The 15,672-nt window shown below is 42.6% G+C and overlaps 1 protein-coding gene across 8 annotated transcripts in view; it reads left to right on the top strand.

Annotated features, from left to right (window-relative positions):
* The first annotated feature begins 11,843 nt into the window (after positions 1-11,843).
* AHCYL2 (adenosylhomocysteinase like 2) overlaps positions 11,844-15,672 on the top strand; it is a 154,989-nt gene continuing 151,160 nt past the window's right edge. For 5 of the 8 annotated variants that reach the window (XM_072652774.1, XM_072652773.1, XM_072652779.1 and 2 more), the window contains exon 1: positions 11,844-12,285. In XM_072652774.1, the coding sequence (XP_072508875.1) occupies positions 11,920-12,285 (366 nt within the window). In that variant the 5' untranslated portion in view covers positions 11,844-11,919. The remainder of the gene's footprint in view (positions 12,286-15,672) is intronic. The other 3 variants (XM_072652777.1, XM_072652780.1, XM_072652778.1) reach the window with 2 other exon arrangements.

Genomic DNA, 15,672 nt, shown 5'->3' with positions numbered 1-15,672 from the left:
TTCTTGCTTATTTTCCTGAATGCCTCTGCCTTGGACTTCATATTTGCTGCCACTGACCACTATGGTATTTGAATCCTGTTGTCTATCAAGACCATTTCCCAACCTAAGTTCATGGTGTTCATGAGGCCCACTTGCCATTTAGATTTCCACAAGATAAGTTTTCCCATGACTCCATGTCTCAAAGCCTGGTTGATTGCCTCAAAAACATATTCTTGGTCACAAGGTTGGCTTAACAAAAGAAGGGAAAGCTCAGTGCTTCTCTTCCATACTTCTTGAACAGTGCCTGGCACATGGTGCTTAATAAATCTTTACCATCTTGAAATACACCTATGGTAGTGCCAGCTACTGGTAGGAATAAGTCTATATACCAGGTTCATGCCTTACCATGCCATTCATCTGGGGGGCTATCCGAAAACCTGGACTGAGTTCCTTCTCTGCTGCCAGTTCTCAGATGTCTGATTAGGGGCACTCAGATCCCACTGAGATCCAGGGCAGAGATTGTAAACCCTCTTTTTGCTTCAGTCTAGTGAAGCCTATGGACCCCTCTTCAGAATAATATTTTTAAATCTGTAAAGCAAAATACAGTCTGGGGCTGGTATATCACTTGAGTTGGAGAGCTCTGAGCTTCAGTAGTGTTAAAGCCAATCAGGTATCCACATTAAACCCAGCATCAATATGGTGAGTGCCTGGTATCTGGCACACTTGACTGCCTAAGGATGTAAAACCACACACAGAGCAAGGTCAAAGCTTCTGCATAAATTAGCAGTGATGTTAGCCAGTGAGTGGCTGATGTGTGACATGGGAAGATTCAGTATAAAAAAAAAAAAAGAACAAAAAACAACCACCAAACAAGAAAAAACTTGTAATAGGATTTAAAAAGAATCCAGTCATAACAGATATCAAAATATGTTTTGAAAAATTTCACAGACCTCAGGACTCTTACTGCCTCTGTGCTAAGATATCCTGGCTATGTATAGTTTTCAAAAAGAAAACTTTAATATAGGCAGTATCTATCAGGCATATTCACAAGCCTAAGTTCCTGAAACTTAGGGTTTATCCCCAAATATAGAGTAATGGGATGCCTATGGAGGAAATTTAGAAGTATTGGTAAATGGAGCAGGCTGTAGAGAATGAGGAGTATTGGCAAGGTTGTGAAAAAAGTTTGCAGGAATACCACATCAGGGAAGGTAAGGAAGTAGGAAAGCAGCAATTGCTACCAATAGGTCTAAAGAGGGAACCAGCCTCTCCTCCACTTTGAAGTTGCCTGTAAGCAGCAGATAAAAACAGGAAAATGTAGACCTCTAGTGTTCCCAAGTTGTGGCCTTTGACAGGAGGGAAAATTCTGGCAGAGCAGAATGGCTGTGGAGAAGCTGTGTGTCTGATTATTTCCCTCTGTGAGGTATATACAGAAGTCTCTTGCCTCAATCTATGCTGTCCGCAATCTCAAGCAGACTTTAGAATAAACCAAATAGCTGGGCAGTCATGACTACCACAAGATCAAAGCTAACTGCATTCTAGAATATATCAAAGGGCCGAGTAATGATCATCACCAGATCAATTCTAGCAGCATCCTCGACAACATCCTTTACCTCTAGAAGCAGTGATACAGTAGAAAAAGCATGAAATTTGGAGTCAAGAGGACTGGGTTCAAATCCTGACTCCAACATGCCAACTTTGGGTTGGATAAATAATTTTACCTCAAGTTTCCTTGTCTATATAATGAGGGGACTTAACTAAATGACCTTTATAGTTTCTTTTAACTCTAAAGTCCTGTGACCCTATTCAGAACATTTCACTGTTCTTTCCTATGTCAGAGGGTTGGGGGACCCTGATATAGGTGTTAGCAACAATGGTTTTTACCCAGACCAATGGTTTTTATGGGGAAAAATAAACCCTGCTGCCATACTAATGTAGTTAGTTCTGTTGTGTCTTGTATCTGGGCATCCCTCCCAGCTTTCCTGATAGTGATGTGGAAAGACTGTTGAATGTCCTCTCCCTCCCCTCTCAGTTTAGGATCTTATCTCCTACTTTACTGAGAAAATTGAGGCCATCTATCATTAGGTCTCTAATCATTGTTTCTCTCTTCTGCTCCACACCTGACTGTCTCCTCCTCATTCTCTTTTCTCACCTCTTTTGCTCCAGTCTTTGATGAAGAGACATCCCTTTTCCTTGCTAAGGTCATCTCTCCTACGTGAATCCATGTTGCCATGCTTTCTCAGCTCCTGCAGAAGTGTGTCCCTTTGATGATTTCCTCTCTCTCATCTTTCTTGGTTCCTTTCCTGAGGTCATTATGAATGTGCAGGCCTTTCTCCATCCTTAAAAACCTTTCATTTGCCCCTTTAAGTTATGGTCCTTTTTCTCTCTTCCTTCTCACTACCAAAATTCTGGAAAAAGTCATTTTAAGTTTCTTACTTCTCTTTCTTCACCTCCTATTCATTTCACAAACTCTTGCAATCCTCCTTCCAATTGTCACACATATTGGACCTACTTTCTCCAAGGTTACCTACAATCAATTCACTGGTACATTCAGTGGCAGAAGAAAAAAGTGAGGTGACCTTGCACAGCCCTCCCTCACTCAAATCAAAGTCAATTGCAAGTCATGTCAACAACTTGATGTCATGGTCCTCTTTGAGAATGAAGGAAACACAACCTGTGAGTAGCAGCTCCTCTCCTCTCCTTTTCTCTCTTCTCCTCTTTTTCTCTCCTCTCCTGGGGTAATCTACCCAGGAGAAGGTACACTTCCATGGCCAAAGGCTGCCTTTTCTTCGCTTGGGTTTACTGGCTAGATTTCATGCTCAAAGACCAAACCTTAAACCCAGTTCACTCTGGAGCTCATAGACTGGACAACAGGTCCCCACCCACCTAGAACAGAGTGAATGTAATTACTAAATAGTAACTATTTCTCTTTTACCCAGGAACCCTGAGGGTCTTCCCCTCTCAGTTTGATTTTTTTTTTTAAATTAAAGGGTCGTCCCTTGAATAACTACTTAAAGAAGCCTCTTCATTGAATAGGTGTATCTCACTCAAAATGAGAATGTGACAAGATCTTAGCCTAAAAGGACCAGGGTCACCCATTGCATCCTGGGTCATCTCCAATCTTCCTGATGAATATCAGTCCACTGGACCCAGATGGCTCAGGAGAAGAAAGTGAGGCTGGTGACCTCACACAGCCCTGCCTCCCTCACATCAAAGTCAATTGCAAGTCATGTCATCATCTTGATGTCATGGTCTTCTTTGAGAACAAAGGAAAAAAACCACAACAACATTCAGTGGCTCTTTCTTAGTCCTCACTGAATTTGACAGAAGAGTTTTTATGACAGTAGATAGTCTTTTTTAAAAAAATAAATTTTATTGATAGATTTTGGTTTTTATATCTCCAGAATATTCCCCTGCCCTTCCATGAGAGTCATCCTATAGAATAAATGATTTTTTTAAAGAAAAAGAGAAAAAAATCATCAAGACTAATCAATACATTGAAAAAGTCTGAAAATGTATGTAGTGCACCATACCTGCAGACCTCCTTCCTCTGCAAAAGCGTGGGTTGGAAGTGTCTTCTTCTATCCCTTCTGTGGGGTCATGCTTGTTCTTCTAAATTCACTTGTGATTGTTTTGAAGTTGCTCTTTCTGCTTACATTGTTATAATCATTATGCATATTTTCTTGGTTCTACTTACTTCACTCTGCATCAGTTCATGCAAGCTTATGCTTCCATGTTCAGCATATTAATTGTTTCTTACCACACAGTAATATTCCATTACATTCATGTACCATTATCTGCTTGGGCAGCTAGGTTGGCAAAGTGAATAGAGTGCTGGGCCTGGAGTCAGAAAGACTCATCTTCCTGAGTTCAAATCTAGCCTGACACTTTTACTAACTGTCTGACCTTGGGCAAGTCACCTAATCCTATTTGCCTTAGTTTCCTCATCTGTAAAATGGACTGGAGAAATAACTGGCAAGTCCCTTCAGTATCTTTTCCAAGAAAACCCCAAATGATGTCATGAAGAGAGTTGGACATGACTGAAAAATGATCGAACAACAAATCACAGTTTGTTTAGACATTCCCCAATCATGTCCAATTCTTTGCTACCACAAAAAGTGTTGCTATAAACATTGTAGTGTATATAGGGACTCTTTTCTTTATTGGTGACCTTCTTGGAATATAAGCATAATAATAGAATCTCTGGGTCACTTTTTGAGGTGCAATTCCAAATTGCTTTCTAAAACAGTTGTACTGATTTACAGCTCCACCAACAATGTACTAGTATGACTATCTTTCCACAATCATACCAACATTTACTGTTCTTATCTTTTATTTTTGCCAATTTGTTGAGTGTCAGGTGAAACTTCAGGGTTGCTTTGATTTGCAATACTTTTATTATTGACAATAGATTTTTTTTTTTATGAAACTCTGGATTCCCCCCTTCCCCATCCCGTCTGCTGTATGCTGTCTCTTCTCCTTGGCTTCAGTGACACTGTTCTTTCTTGTCTTCTCCTCCTACTTTTCTGACCTCTTCTCGGTCTCCTGGCTCTGACCGCAGCCTCTTTGTCTTCTCCTTCTCCCTTGGTGAATTAGTTGAATTAGATGGGCTTAGAAGATCCCTTCCAAATCTGAATTTTTTGGTCATTGTTTTGTAAATATTGTAATGCTATGTAATTGTGAGACGGTGCTCAGCCTACCTTTCCAAATCTTGTCATTCCTTCTTTTTATTAACCCCACTCTAAGAGCAGGGAAGTAATCAAGGCATGGGAAAGCTGGAGAATCCTTGCTTTTAAAAGGATATTCTGCGGCCACCAGAGGGTGCAGTGGACCTACCTTTTCCTTTTTCCTTGGTCAGAATGTTTTAATTTTATTTTTCTCAATTATGTATGTAAAAACAAATTTTAGCATTCATTTTTCTTAAGTTTTGAATTCCAAATTCCCTCCCTCTCTCCCCTCCCCTCTCCTTAAGAAGACAAGGATTTTGATTTGCACATGTATAATCTCTATCAAATTGTTTACCAAAAGGGAGGGAGAGATAGAATTTAGGACTCAAAAGTAAAAATTGTTTTTGTATGTAATTGATGAAAAATAAAACATTATTTAAAAACAGAAGCATGAACTTTGATATAGATTATATATGTACAGTCATGGAAAACATTTCCATATTAGCTATATTGCAAAAGAGAGCATAGATCATAAATAAATGAATGAATAAAGGCCCAAGAGATATAAAGAAAGTTTTGAAAAAGTATACTTCAATCTTCAAACTCCATCAGTTCTTTCTCTGAAGGTAGATAGAATTTTTCATTATAAGCCCTTTGGAATTATCTTGTATCATTGTTTTACTAAGAATAGGGCAGCTAGGTATTGAAGTGTCTAGAGCACAGGATAGAAATCAGAAACTCATCTTCCTGAGTTCAAATCCAGCCTCAGACACTTATTAGCTGTGTGATTATAGGCAAATCACTGAACCAGATTTGCCTCAGTTTTTCCTCTGTAAAATGAGCTGGAGAAGTAAATGGCAAACTATTCTTGTATCCTTGCCAAGAATTAGACTTGACTGAAACAACTCAACAACAACAAATTGCTGAGAATAGCTGTCATTCTCAATTGTACATTATAGTATACATGTATCATCCTTGTATAGTAATGCTATTACTTTGTACAATGATTTCCTGACCCTGCTCTGTTCATTTTGCATCAGTTAATGGAAGTCTTTCCAGATTCTTCTGAAACTATCCTGCTAGTCATTTCTTATAAGACATAGCATTCCATCACAATCATATACTACAACTTGTTCAGCCATTCCACAATTAATGGGCATCCCCTCAATTTCCAGTTCTTTGCCACCACAGAAAAAGCTGCTATAACTATTTTTGTATAAATAGGTCCTTCTCCCTTTTCTTTGATCTCCTTGGGATATAGATATAGTAGTAGTGTTGCTGGGGTCAAAGGGTATGCACAGTTTTGAGCACAGTTCCAAATTGTTCTCCAAAATAGATCAATTCACAATTCCACCAAGTGTCCCAATTTTTTTCTTTTCTGTCAAATTAGCCAATGTGACAGGTGGGAGGTGGTGTCTCAGAGTTGTTTTAATTTGCATTTCTCTAATTAATAGTGACTTAGAACACTGAATCTATTGTTCAGGGAAAAGACCTTTGAAAATTCCATACCTTGGGGGCTATCCACACTCACTCTGTTTTAGTAGGAGTCACAACTTAAGGCTATGTTTACTTACAGTAGCACCTTCCTCTAAAACTGCCTTGAAAATTACATTATTCTTTATAAATGTGGGGAGATTAGATTGAAAACTCAGAAACCCAGTTCAATAGCTTCCTAAACTCAGCCCTACAAATTGCTTTTGGAACCAAGTTCTTTGCATTGTGACCACCTCTGTCAGACCACAGTCTACTCTCATTCACAATGCTGACATCTTCCTAATTCCCTTCCCTCTGACTCTCTCATGGTCTTGAATTAAAGTGTCATCCCAGAACTTTTCACCTGTGGAAATTTTTCACTCTTTATTCACTAATATCAAGAGAACTTGCTCTCTAGTATGGGAGTAGGGGAAGAGAGAAAAGGGAAGTTGCAGTTAGGGATGTTATTTTGGGGCATGAAGTTAATAGACTTAGATCTATCTTGAATGGGGAATGGGACATATTTCTCCAGTTCTTTCTCCCGAGGAGTATTTTTTTCAGGAATGTCCAACTTTAAAACCAAAACTTTGTTTTCAGTCTTTGTCACCCCATTTGGGGTTTTCTTGGCAGAGATACTGGGGTGGTTTATCACTTCTCCTTCCAGCTCATTTTACAGATGAGGAAACTGAGGCAAACAGATTGACTTGGCCAGGGTCATACAGCTAGTAAGTGTCTGAGTCTGGGTTTGAACTCATGAAGATAATTAAGTCTTCCTGATTCCAAGCCCAGATGCTCTATCCACTGCGTCACCTAGCTGCTCTCTGTGAAATTGGATTATTTCAACACCATCAATAAACATTCATTGGTCATGTGTTATGTATATAAAACACAGACACTGGGAAGGGAACAATAAGGAGGAAACAGAAGACAAGAGTTTCCTATATTGCAGTCTAGAAAAGGAGACAGAACACAGAGGCCAAATAATTTAGCTTTTAGGATGGTGTATGACCCATAGTTAGGCCCTTCATAAATGTTTGTTAAATGACACTGAATAGTTCGGGGGCAGTCCAGATCTGCCTGTTGTATGCCTTCAAGTGAGCTGGAGAGGAATCTGGTTATGATTTGTCCTTTTCAACTTTAGCTGGATCTTCAGGAACAAAGTACTTTCTCATTCGAAAGACCTAAAAACCTCTCCTAGCATTGAGACATGGAAGGGACCTCAGAGGTCACCTGATTCAACTCTCCACTCATAGGAAGGAATCCCTCTATATCAACCCTACCTGCATCAGTGCTCATTTAACCTGTATTTGAAGTCTAATATTAGGGAATTATAGTTGCTAGCACTATATTGAGAGCTGGTTAAACTGAAATGGGTAGAAAAGAGAGTTGAGAATGAAAGTCTTTAAACGTTAGGATCCTATACAATTTAGGGCTCCTATAGGGTTGGAATCCAGGTGATATAGACTCTGATGCCACTTGTTAGGGAAGGTTCTCACATAAAGGGAAAATATGAGCTTTCTTCTCCCTGGGCTCACATGCCTTCTGTTTACCCTCATAGAAAGTACAAATAAATTATTTTCTCCTGGGAGTTAGAGCGATTGAATTCCAAGGTCAACTCTACAGGAAAGGGATTCTGAAGGCTGAGTTAATGTCACAACTTTTTTTTCCCCATGGGTGTGAGTTGGGAAGGACTAGTCAAGGACAAGGGAGGCTACTCCTGTGTTCTTATTATAGACACCAAAAAAATGTTCCCCTGTTGTAAGCCTAATTTCTTTGTCTGGAGGTGGAGGTAGGACAACTTTATGGATGGATTTTGGAGGCTTATTAATATACTATATACTTTCAGGCTCCCTCTAATTGAATTCACAGGTTAAACATCTCCTCCTTAGGATCACACTCCTATAATATAGCTCATGCACCCTCACGGGTGCTTTCAGTTTTAATAGTCAGAGAACACAATTAGTTCAAAGCAAAGGTACTACCGTGGGCAGCTAAGTGCCCAGTGGATCGAGTATTGGGCCAGGAGTCAGGAAGATTCATCTTTCTGAGTTCAAATCTGGTTTCAGACACTTACTAGCTATGTAATTGATACTGGGCAAGTCATTTAACCCAATTTCCCCCAGTTTCCTCATCTGTAAAACAAACTGGAGAAGGAAATAACAAACCACTTCAGCATTTTTACCAAGAAAACCCCAAATCGTGTCATGAAGAGTTGGACACCACGGAGCAACATCAAAGTAATTACTGAGATGGTATCATGAGAATATAGCTACAAAATATCCCTTTTCCCTCAACCTGCGGAACATTCTCTTTCAAGGATACACTGTGTCAGTGGGCAGAGGGAATACACACATAGCAAGGACATACATGTGGCCAAGGCAACTCAGTCCTCTCAATCTGCAGATGTACTTTTTCTTCTTGGAGATTCTTCATGCTGGTCTTCCAGGGCACAATATTTCTGCTGGGTAAATCACTTGGTTTAAACTCTTTGTCCCTTTTCCTCTTGGCAGCTAAATTCCTAATCTCTGGGGCTGGCTCAGGGACCTCCAGGTAGCACAGTAGATAGAATCAGGCCTGATGTCAGGAAGATTCCTCTTCTTGAGTTCAAAGCTGGCCTTATATACATACTATCTGTGTGACCCTGGGTAAGTCACTTAACCTATTTGCCTGTTTCTTTATCTGTAAAATGAGCTAGAGAAGGAAATGGCCAAGAAAACCTCAAGTAGAGTTACAAAGAGAGGGCACAGCTGACCCACAAGGAAGAGCTCGTTCTCTTCTTGACTTGTAGAGATCACACCTACTCAGGGCTACTTCCTGCCTCAACTACAGGGCCTACTCAATGCAGGGTAGTGTATTCCCTCCCAAGAAGGGTTCCTGTTCATACCTCACAAAGGTATATCATGCTTTTTAAAGGATACCAAAAGCTTGGTTAATTCATCCTTCAGCTAACCTGTAGTGAGCTCTCTAATTCCAACAAGTTTTACTAAAACATTTTTCATACCCCTCAGAGGTAATAAATGGAGACATTTCTTTCTCCTTCCATTTAAAACCTAATTGCTGTTACCTTCTTCTTATATCCTGCAATTTCATTGACTGAGGTTGGGGGAAAAGTTCGTGAGTTACTTGGTCAATACCCCCCCCAGCATCTGCCCACCACGAGACCTAGGTCTTGAAGTTGGAGATGGAATCAGACCACAGTAATTGTAGTTTTTCTGAATGTGTAAGCACATGGGGTGGCGAGTGGGTGGGGAGTGGAATGATTCTTCCCTGTTGTAGGATTCAGAGAACTCTGTCTCTGCATTTCACCATAACCTTCTCCTGGCCTGTGGTACAGAAATGACCCTATTCCTTTGCCCAACCCCAACAAAGTCTCTTAGCTATAGCTTTCCACATCTATGTCTTGAATTTCTCCCCAGGTCCCATGGGGGTGAGGAGTGGACCTACTCTTTCTCCAAGCATGCCTGCAAATTCAGTTGGATTGTGCCCTCCTTCCTTCCCTTCTCCTCACTAGACTGTCTTCTACCTTCACACACACTGTTTTTACCTTAGGCCAAAAAAAAATTCCTAGTTATCCTTTTGCTTGAAATGGAGGTCACAGTATTTTCCAGGGAGAACCAGAGGAAGTACATTGGCTTTGGAGTCTGGACTGCAAGGTAATCAAAAAAAAGTACACTTTCTCTGCTTCTAACTGCTAAATGAAGAGAATGATTCCCTTCTTGCCTCTCAAAGATATTGAGAAGAACAAAAGTGATGATTAAGGAACTCCTCTGAGGAATGGTATGTGATTGGGACAAATGGGAGTTCTCAAACTGGAACAAGGCCTTGGGCTAAATAGCACAGGAAGGAGAAGCTATTGGTTATGCTACTCATATGTGAAGGGGAAGATTGGGGTGGGGGAGAACAGGAAGGCACAAGTCAAGTTCAGGTAACCAATCCTTTTGGCATCCCAGGTAGGCAGCTGCTGCCTGCTTTGTCTGCTGCACACCAGGTGGCTACATAGAAGTTCCTGTGTATTTCCAAGAGGAAGGGGGAGATAAATCAGTTACAGAACTGCTAATCCTTCTCAACAGCTGGAAGATGGAGTTCAGGGGCTCATTCTCTGAGAGAGGAAGGAAATTCTCTCCAAATTTTAGGTGGTATGGAGACACAAAGCTGAAAGGAAGGAGGCCTAGCATCTGGGCTTTGTGGAAATGAAAGTGCTCAGTGGACTTTCAAGTAGCCATGCCTGCCATAGCTAATGAACTCAGGGAGGCAGAACTGGGGACTAAGCCATTCAAAGATGACTTCATCATAAGATCATAAGATTTCAACAGGAAGGTACCTTAAAGGTAATCTAACCTAACTTTCTCATTTTACATATGAGAAAACTGGGACCCAGAAATGGTTAAGTGATTTGTCCATGGCCACAAAGATTATGTGAGTGAAAAAGCTGGTATTTAAAGATAGCACAATCTCCACCAAGTAGGTAGGTAAAGTCCCAAGTTGCTAGATTATAATTAGACAGAGATCTAGGGCTGGCTATTATCTCCCTCAATCCTGTTGGAAATGAGCAAACTAGTCCTCTTGGGCAACATGCAAATATCTTTTGGGGATGTACAGACAAAGACCTGCTCTCTTGACAAACCAGCTACTTCCCCTTTTCTTAGCTCCATTTTCCCTTTCTGTAGGTTCGGGGTGAAAATTATAGTGCCGAGCAAATGAGACGTTTGAAGACTTTTTCTCAGCAAGGTTCATATCCCTAATATTTCCAGCTAAGATACATATATTTTGCCGATACAGGAAGAGTTGTTTTGTGTTAGGCAAGTGGTTCCCAAGTGGTAATTTATTTTGTTTTGAGGCAAAACCACTGAATTTTAGGGCAGGGGTTTCAGTACTCATTTTACGGGAGGACAAAAGATTTTCAGGACCCAGAGTTCACAGTTCAACAGTCCAAGGGCCAGGGAAGGCGACGTTTCCAATGTGAGAAAGTGGAATTCGGACTCATAAATCTCAAGTCTGTCATTTACTCACTATGTGACCTTGAGAAAGTCACCAGTTGCGTGGATTTTAGCTTCCTCATCAGTAAAAATGGAGGAGTAGGGCTGGGTGACCTCTAAATTCCGCCCCCCCCCACTCCTAATCCTAGGAATAAAAAGGCAGTGTTCCAGTTCCAAGCTCAGGGCCCCAGCACATGACGTCGTGGCCTTTGCTTTAAAGACCGGCGCATGTGAACGTAAAAGTGCCCACTGTGGAAATTCCCAGTCAGAGCAGCCATCCATCCTCCTCATCCCTCTCTCCCTCGCGTGGGCTTTGTGGGCCTCTTTCCCTTTAAATCGCATCTCCTCTGGATGCCCTCTCCTCTCCTCAAGAGCGCATCCTAGCCAACCTCGCAGCCTTTCCTCCCGCTGCCCCGCCCCTCAGGACCCCAAACTGATCCACTCCCAGAGAGAAAGAGCCAAGTTCCGCGGGAGCGACTGAAGAACTACAACTCTCGTGGGGCTTTGCGGGCCAGTTCGCTCTGGGTGCGCGCAGAGCACGTCGGGGGCTGAGGTCCCGCCGCCTCTTCCTCGGCGCGTGGAGTCCAGGGCAAGCGCACTACAGGTCCCGTGGCGCCGCGCGAGCGGGGAGCGGGGGTGGGGCCGGGGGCCGGGGAAGTGGTGGGGAGGGCGGGGTGGGATGGGAGGAGAGGGAAGGCGGAGGAGGAGGAGGACCGGGAGTGGGATGGGGGAGGGGAGGAGGAGAGGGGGGCGGGGCCGATCGGGAGCCGGAGTCTGAGGCGGCAGTGGCGGCGGCGGCGGCAGCAGCGGGAGTAGCGGAGACGGCGATGTCTGTGCAGGTCGTGTCAGCAGCTGCTTCCACCAAGGTGCCTGAGGTGGAACTCAAGGACCTGAGCCCCCCGGATCCGGAGCCGCAGCTTGGGATGAGCTCGGCAGCCGTGGCCGCCATGGCCCCTCCGGCGGGCGCCGGGGACCCCGAGACTCCGGCCCTGGCCCCAGCCGCAGAGCGACCCCCGGCCCCCGGCCCCGCCACCTTCAGCCCCGCCGCCGCCCCGCCGGCCGGGAAGGTGCCGCAGGCGTCGGCCATGAAGCGGAGCGACCCTCATCACCAGCACCAGCGGCATCGCGACGGCGGCGAGGCCCTGGTCAGCCCCGACGGCACCGTCACCGAGGCGCCTCGCACCGTCAAGAAGGTACCGGGGCCCGGGCCGCCGGCGCGGGGGGCGGGGGGCGGGCGGCGCGGGGCGGGGAGTGGCCCCGGTGGGGTGCACACCCCCCGATCCCCTGGTGCTCCCGGTGACAGGACCATGTGTTCTCCTAAGTGTCAGGGGAGGAGCGCTCTGCCTACTCCTGCCCCCTCCTTCCTCCTCCTCCTCTTCCTCCCGCTCCCCTCCCCAGGGCGGCCCTGGGGCTGGAGAGCCCCCCTCAGCTCGTGGTGGAGGATCTGCTCCCCCTCCCCGCTTGTGCGGGTACACACACACACACACACACACACACACACACACACACACACACACACACACACACACACACACACACACACACACACACCACACACACCCACACACACACACCACACACACACACACACCACCCCCACACACCCTACCCCTCTCCTCCTTTCTCCTCCCCCCACCTTCCCCCTCTCTTCTCTCTGCTTCCCCCGCCCCCTCTTCTTTCCCCACATCCATCTCTTTTCTCTTTTTCCCTTTCGCCCCCCTTTCTGTCTCCTTTCCCCTCTCCTTACCTCTATTTCCTCCTCCACCCTTGCCCTCCCTCTTCTTCCTCCTCTCTTTCCTCTCCCTCTCTCTCTTTTCTCCTCTTTCTCTCTCTTCTTTCCCCTCTTTCCTCCCCCCAGCCACCTGTCTCTTCTCAATTTTCCCTTTCTCCCCCCTTTCTTTCTCCTTTCCCCTCTCCCCTCTTTCCCCTCTACTCTCTGTCTTCGGTTCTTACCTACTCCCCTTCCCCCTTCAGGATCTTTCTTCTTACCTACTGGAGAATGAAGACCCTGAGGATGACATAAAAATTATTTACTGTAAATCAGGGCTTCTCAACCTTTCTGGTATCATGGACTCCTTTGGCAATCTGGTAAAGCTAATGCACCCTTCTCAGATTAATATTTTTAAATGCATAAAATAAACACATGAAATTATCAAGGAAACCAATTATATTGAAATAAAAGAAGCCATTTCTTCCTCCTCCAAGTTCATGGATTTCCTGAAATGTGTCCATGGACCTCCAAGGGCTTACTGGACCCCAGGTTAAGAACTCTTGCCCTAGGGATTTCTTTTTACCAGAAAGAGCCTTTTTGCTTCATAAACACCAACTACTGGGTTTACTCTTCTTATCTTTGCATCTCTAATGGTTTTTGATGGTTACTTCTCATCTCTTCCTTTCTGCTCACCATTTTCAGTGAGGAAGTCTGATATTCAGTACATTCTTTATCTCAAGACATTACAACACCTTTGCCTTGTCTCTTGTCCAGAAGGGAGGGTAAAGAAGAGATTTCTTTTTTTCTTGCCTTTCTAGTGATTTATGTCCTCCTACCCATGTAGGATTGTCAGTTCTGTGTGATGAAAATTAGTTCTTTCTTGAGTCCCTCTTCCCATGTGTAGTAGGAAAAAATGTCCACTAAGCCTCAGAGAAAGGGGTTAGTTGTGGGCTTTGCTTTCCCAAGTATCAATTTCTTTATTAAATGCGGTTGATAAAAGTTACCTGCCTAGTCTCTCTCTTCCCATCTTTTATGTTGAAATGCCAGTCATTATGGTAAGACAGAGATTTCACTTTTGTGCTATTGATAGATCTGCTGCATTTCCCTCTCTTCCTCACCATGGTCACTGAGGAGTTATCCTGAATCTTTGGCAATGTGTAGAACATGATTCACTTTTTTCTTTTGCTTTGATGGGTAATGCATTCAAAATGCTACTTATCTTAAAAATCTCATGTGTTTTTTTTTTTAAATAGAATTTGAAAGAATAGTAACATAACAAAGATATGTAATTTATTGTGGCCTTCATTGTGGCCTCTTGATTAATGGATGAAATTAGTGACTCATTAGGATCTTTTTTCTTTTATCTAATTTTTTTTACTTGGGAGAGTTCACTTTTCATTCCCTCCATCAACAGTCTTCTATTTTAAAATAAATTCTTTGACGCTTTTGTGCTTCTCTCTTTAAAAAATAACTTTATTTAAAGTCTTTTAAAAAAAATATTGTTGTCATTTCACAGTACTGCCCCCTATAGGATCTTCCCTTGTGACAAAGTATAATTAAGCAAAACTAATCATGTCTGACAGTATATGTATGCCTCATTCTGCACCTGTAGTCTACCACCTCGCAGTCGAGAGACAAAGAAGCATGCTTCACCATTAGTCTTCTAAAGTCATTGTTGGTCATTTCATTGGTTAGAGTTCTGAAAATTTTCATTGCTGTTTTCCTTTCAATTATTGTAATCATTGGTTCACTTTACATATTCTGTATAATTTTAAAGAAGCTTTTTCAGATTATTTTAGACTATTTATTGAAAAACCACAGTTTGTTCAACTATTCTTTAGTCACTTGCCACCTACTTTATTAGCAATTCTTTTGCTACAATAAAAAAGTTTTTCTATAAATATTTTTTGCTCATATGGCACTTTTTCTCTGGGCTTCTTAAAGTTTTATTTCCTGGTGGACGTGCATTAGTTTTGAATGTAATGGGGTCCAATATTTTCATGCATGCAGCACTTAAATAGGATATTTGAATTGTATTCTAAACAAGTTGATTTGTCGTACATCTGTGAAGAGTTTTCTCCTCTTGTGATTCCTTTTATTTATCTGTGAAATGGGAATGTGAAGATGTCACAATCAGTATCCTCTTGGGAGAATAATTAATCTCATAAACTGAAAATGAGGATGTTACAAGGAAAACGTAGATTTGAATTTTAATAATGTCTCATTTGTTTGGTAAGTATTTAACATATTTTATGTCTGCTGAACTGGCTTGAAACCACTAGGTGCTTTTCCAAAGCTTAGAAATGTTCTAGGGCCTATGTTAAAAAAAAAAAAAAAAGAAAAATTTCAATCTGGTAAAACTAGACTCCGTTAAAAAATTTCTAGAGTCTTCTGATTATTCTACTTTGTCACTGAACATCAAATTGCCTTTGTCCTACTTTCACATTATTCATATTTAAGTACTGAGATCAAAATGTATTCCATAGCTTTCTAGGAAATCCCAGGTTGATTTTTTTTTTTTGATTGGGTAAAAGACCGTTTTTTGCCTTTTTTTTTTTTTTTTGGCCTTGTTTCCTACCTTGCCTTAATCATTGGATGGGCATGAGACCTGGGAAACTGAGACCTGGGAGAAACCTTAGCTTAAAAAGGCCAGTGTCTCCCATTGCATCCAGGGTCATCTCCAGTCATCCTGATCTGTATCTTGCCACCGGACTCAGATGGAAGAAAAAGTGAGGCTGGTGACTTTGCACAGCCCTGCCTTACTTAAATCCTGTTCACTTGCAAGTCATGAGATCACCTTTCAATGTCATAGTCCTGTTTGAGAATGAAGGACAAACAGCAACAACAGAGAAGGAAGAGCTCAGCCTTG

This window comes from Notamacropus eugenii, chromosome 3 (assembly GCF_028372415.1).
Source record: "Notamacropus eugenii isolate mMacEug1 chromosome 3, mMacEug1.pri_v2, whole genome shotgun sequence".
NCBI classification, from domain to species: domain Eukaryota; kingdom Metazoa; phylum Chordata; class Mammalia; order Diprotodontia; family Macropodidae; genus Notamacropus; species Notamacropus eugenii.
Note: the sequence above shows the minus strand (reverse complement) of the source record. Positions and strands in the feature narration are given on the sequence as shown.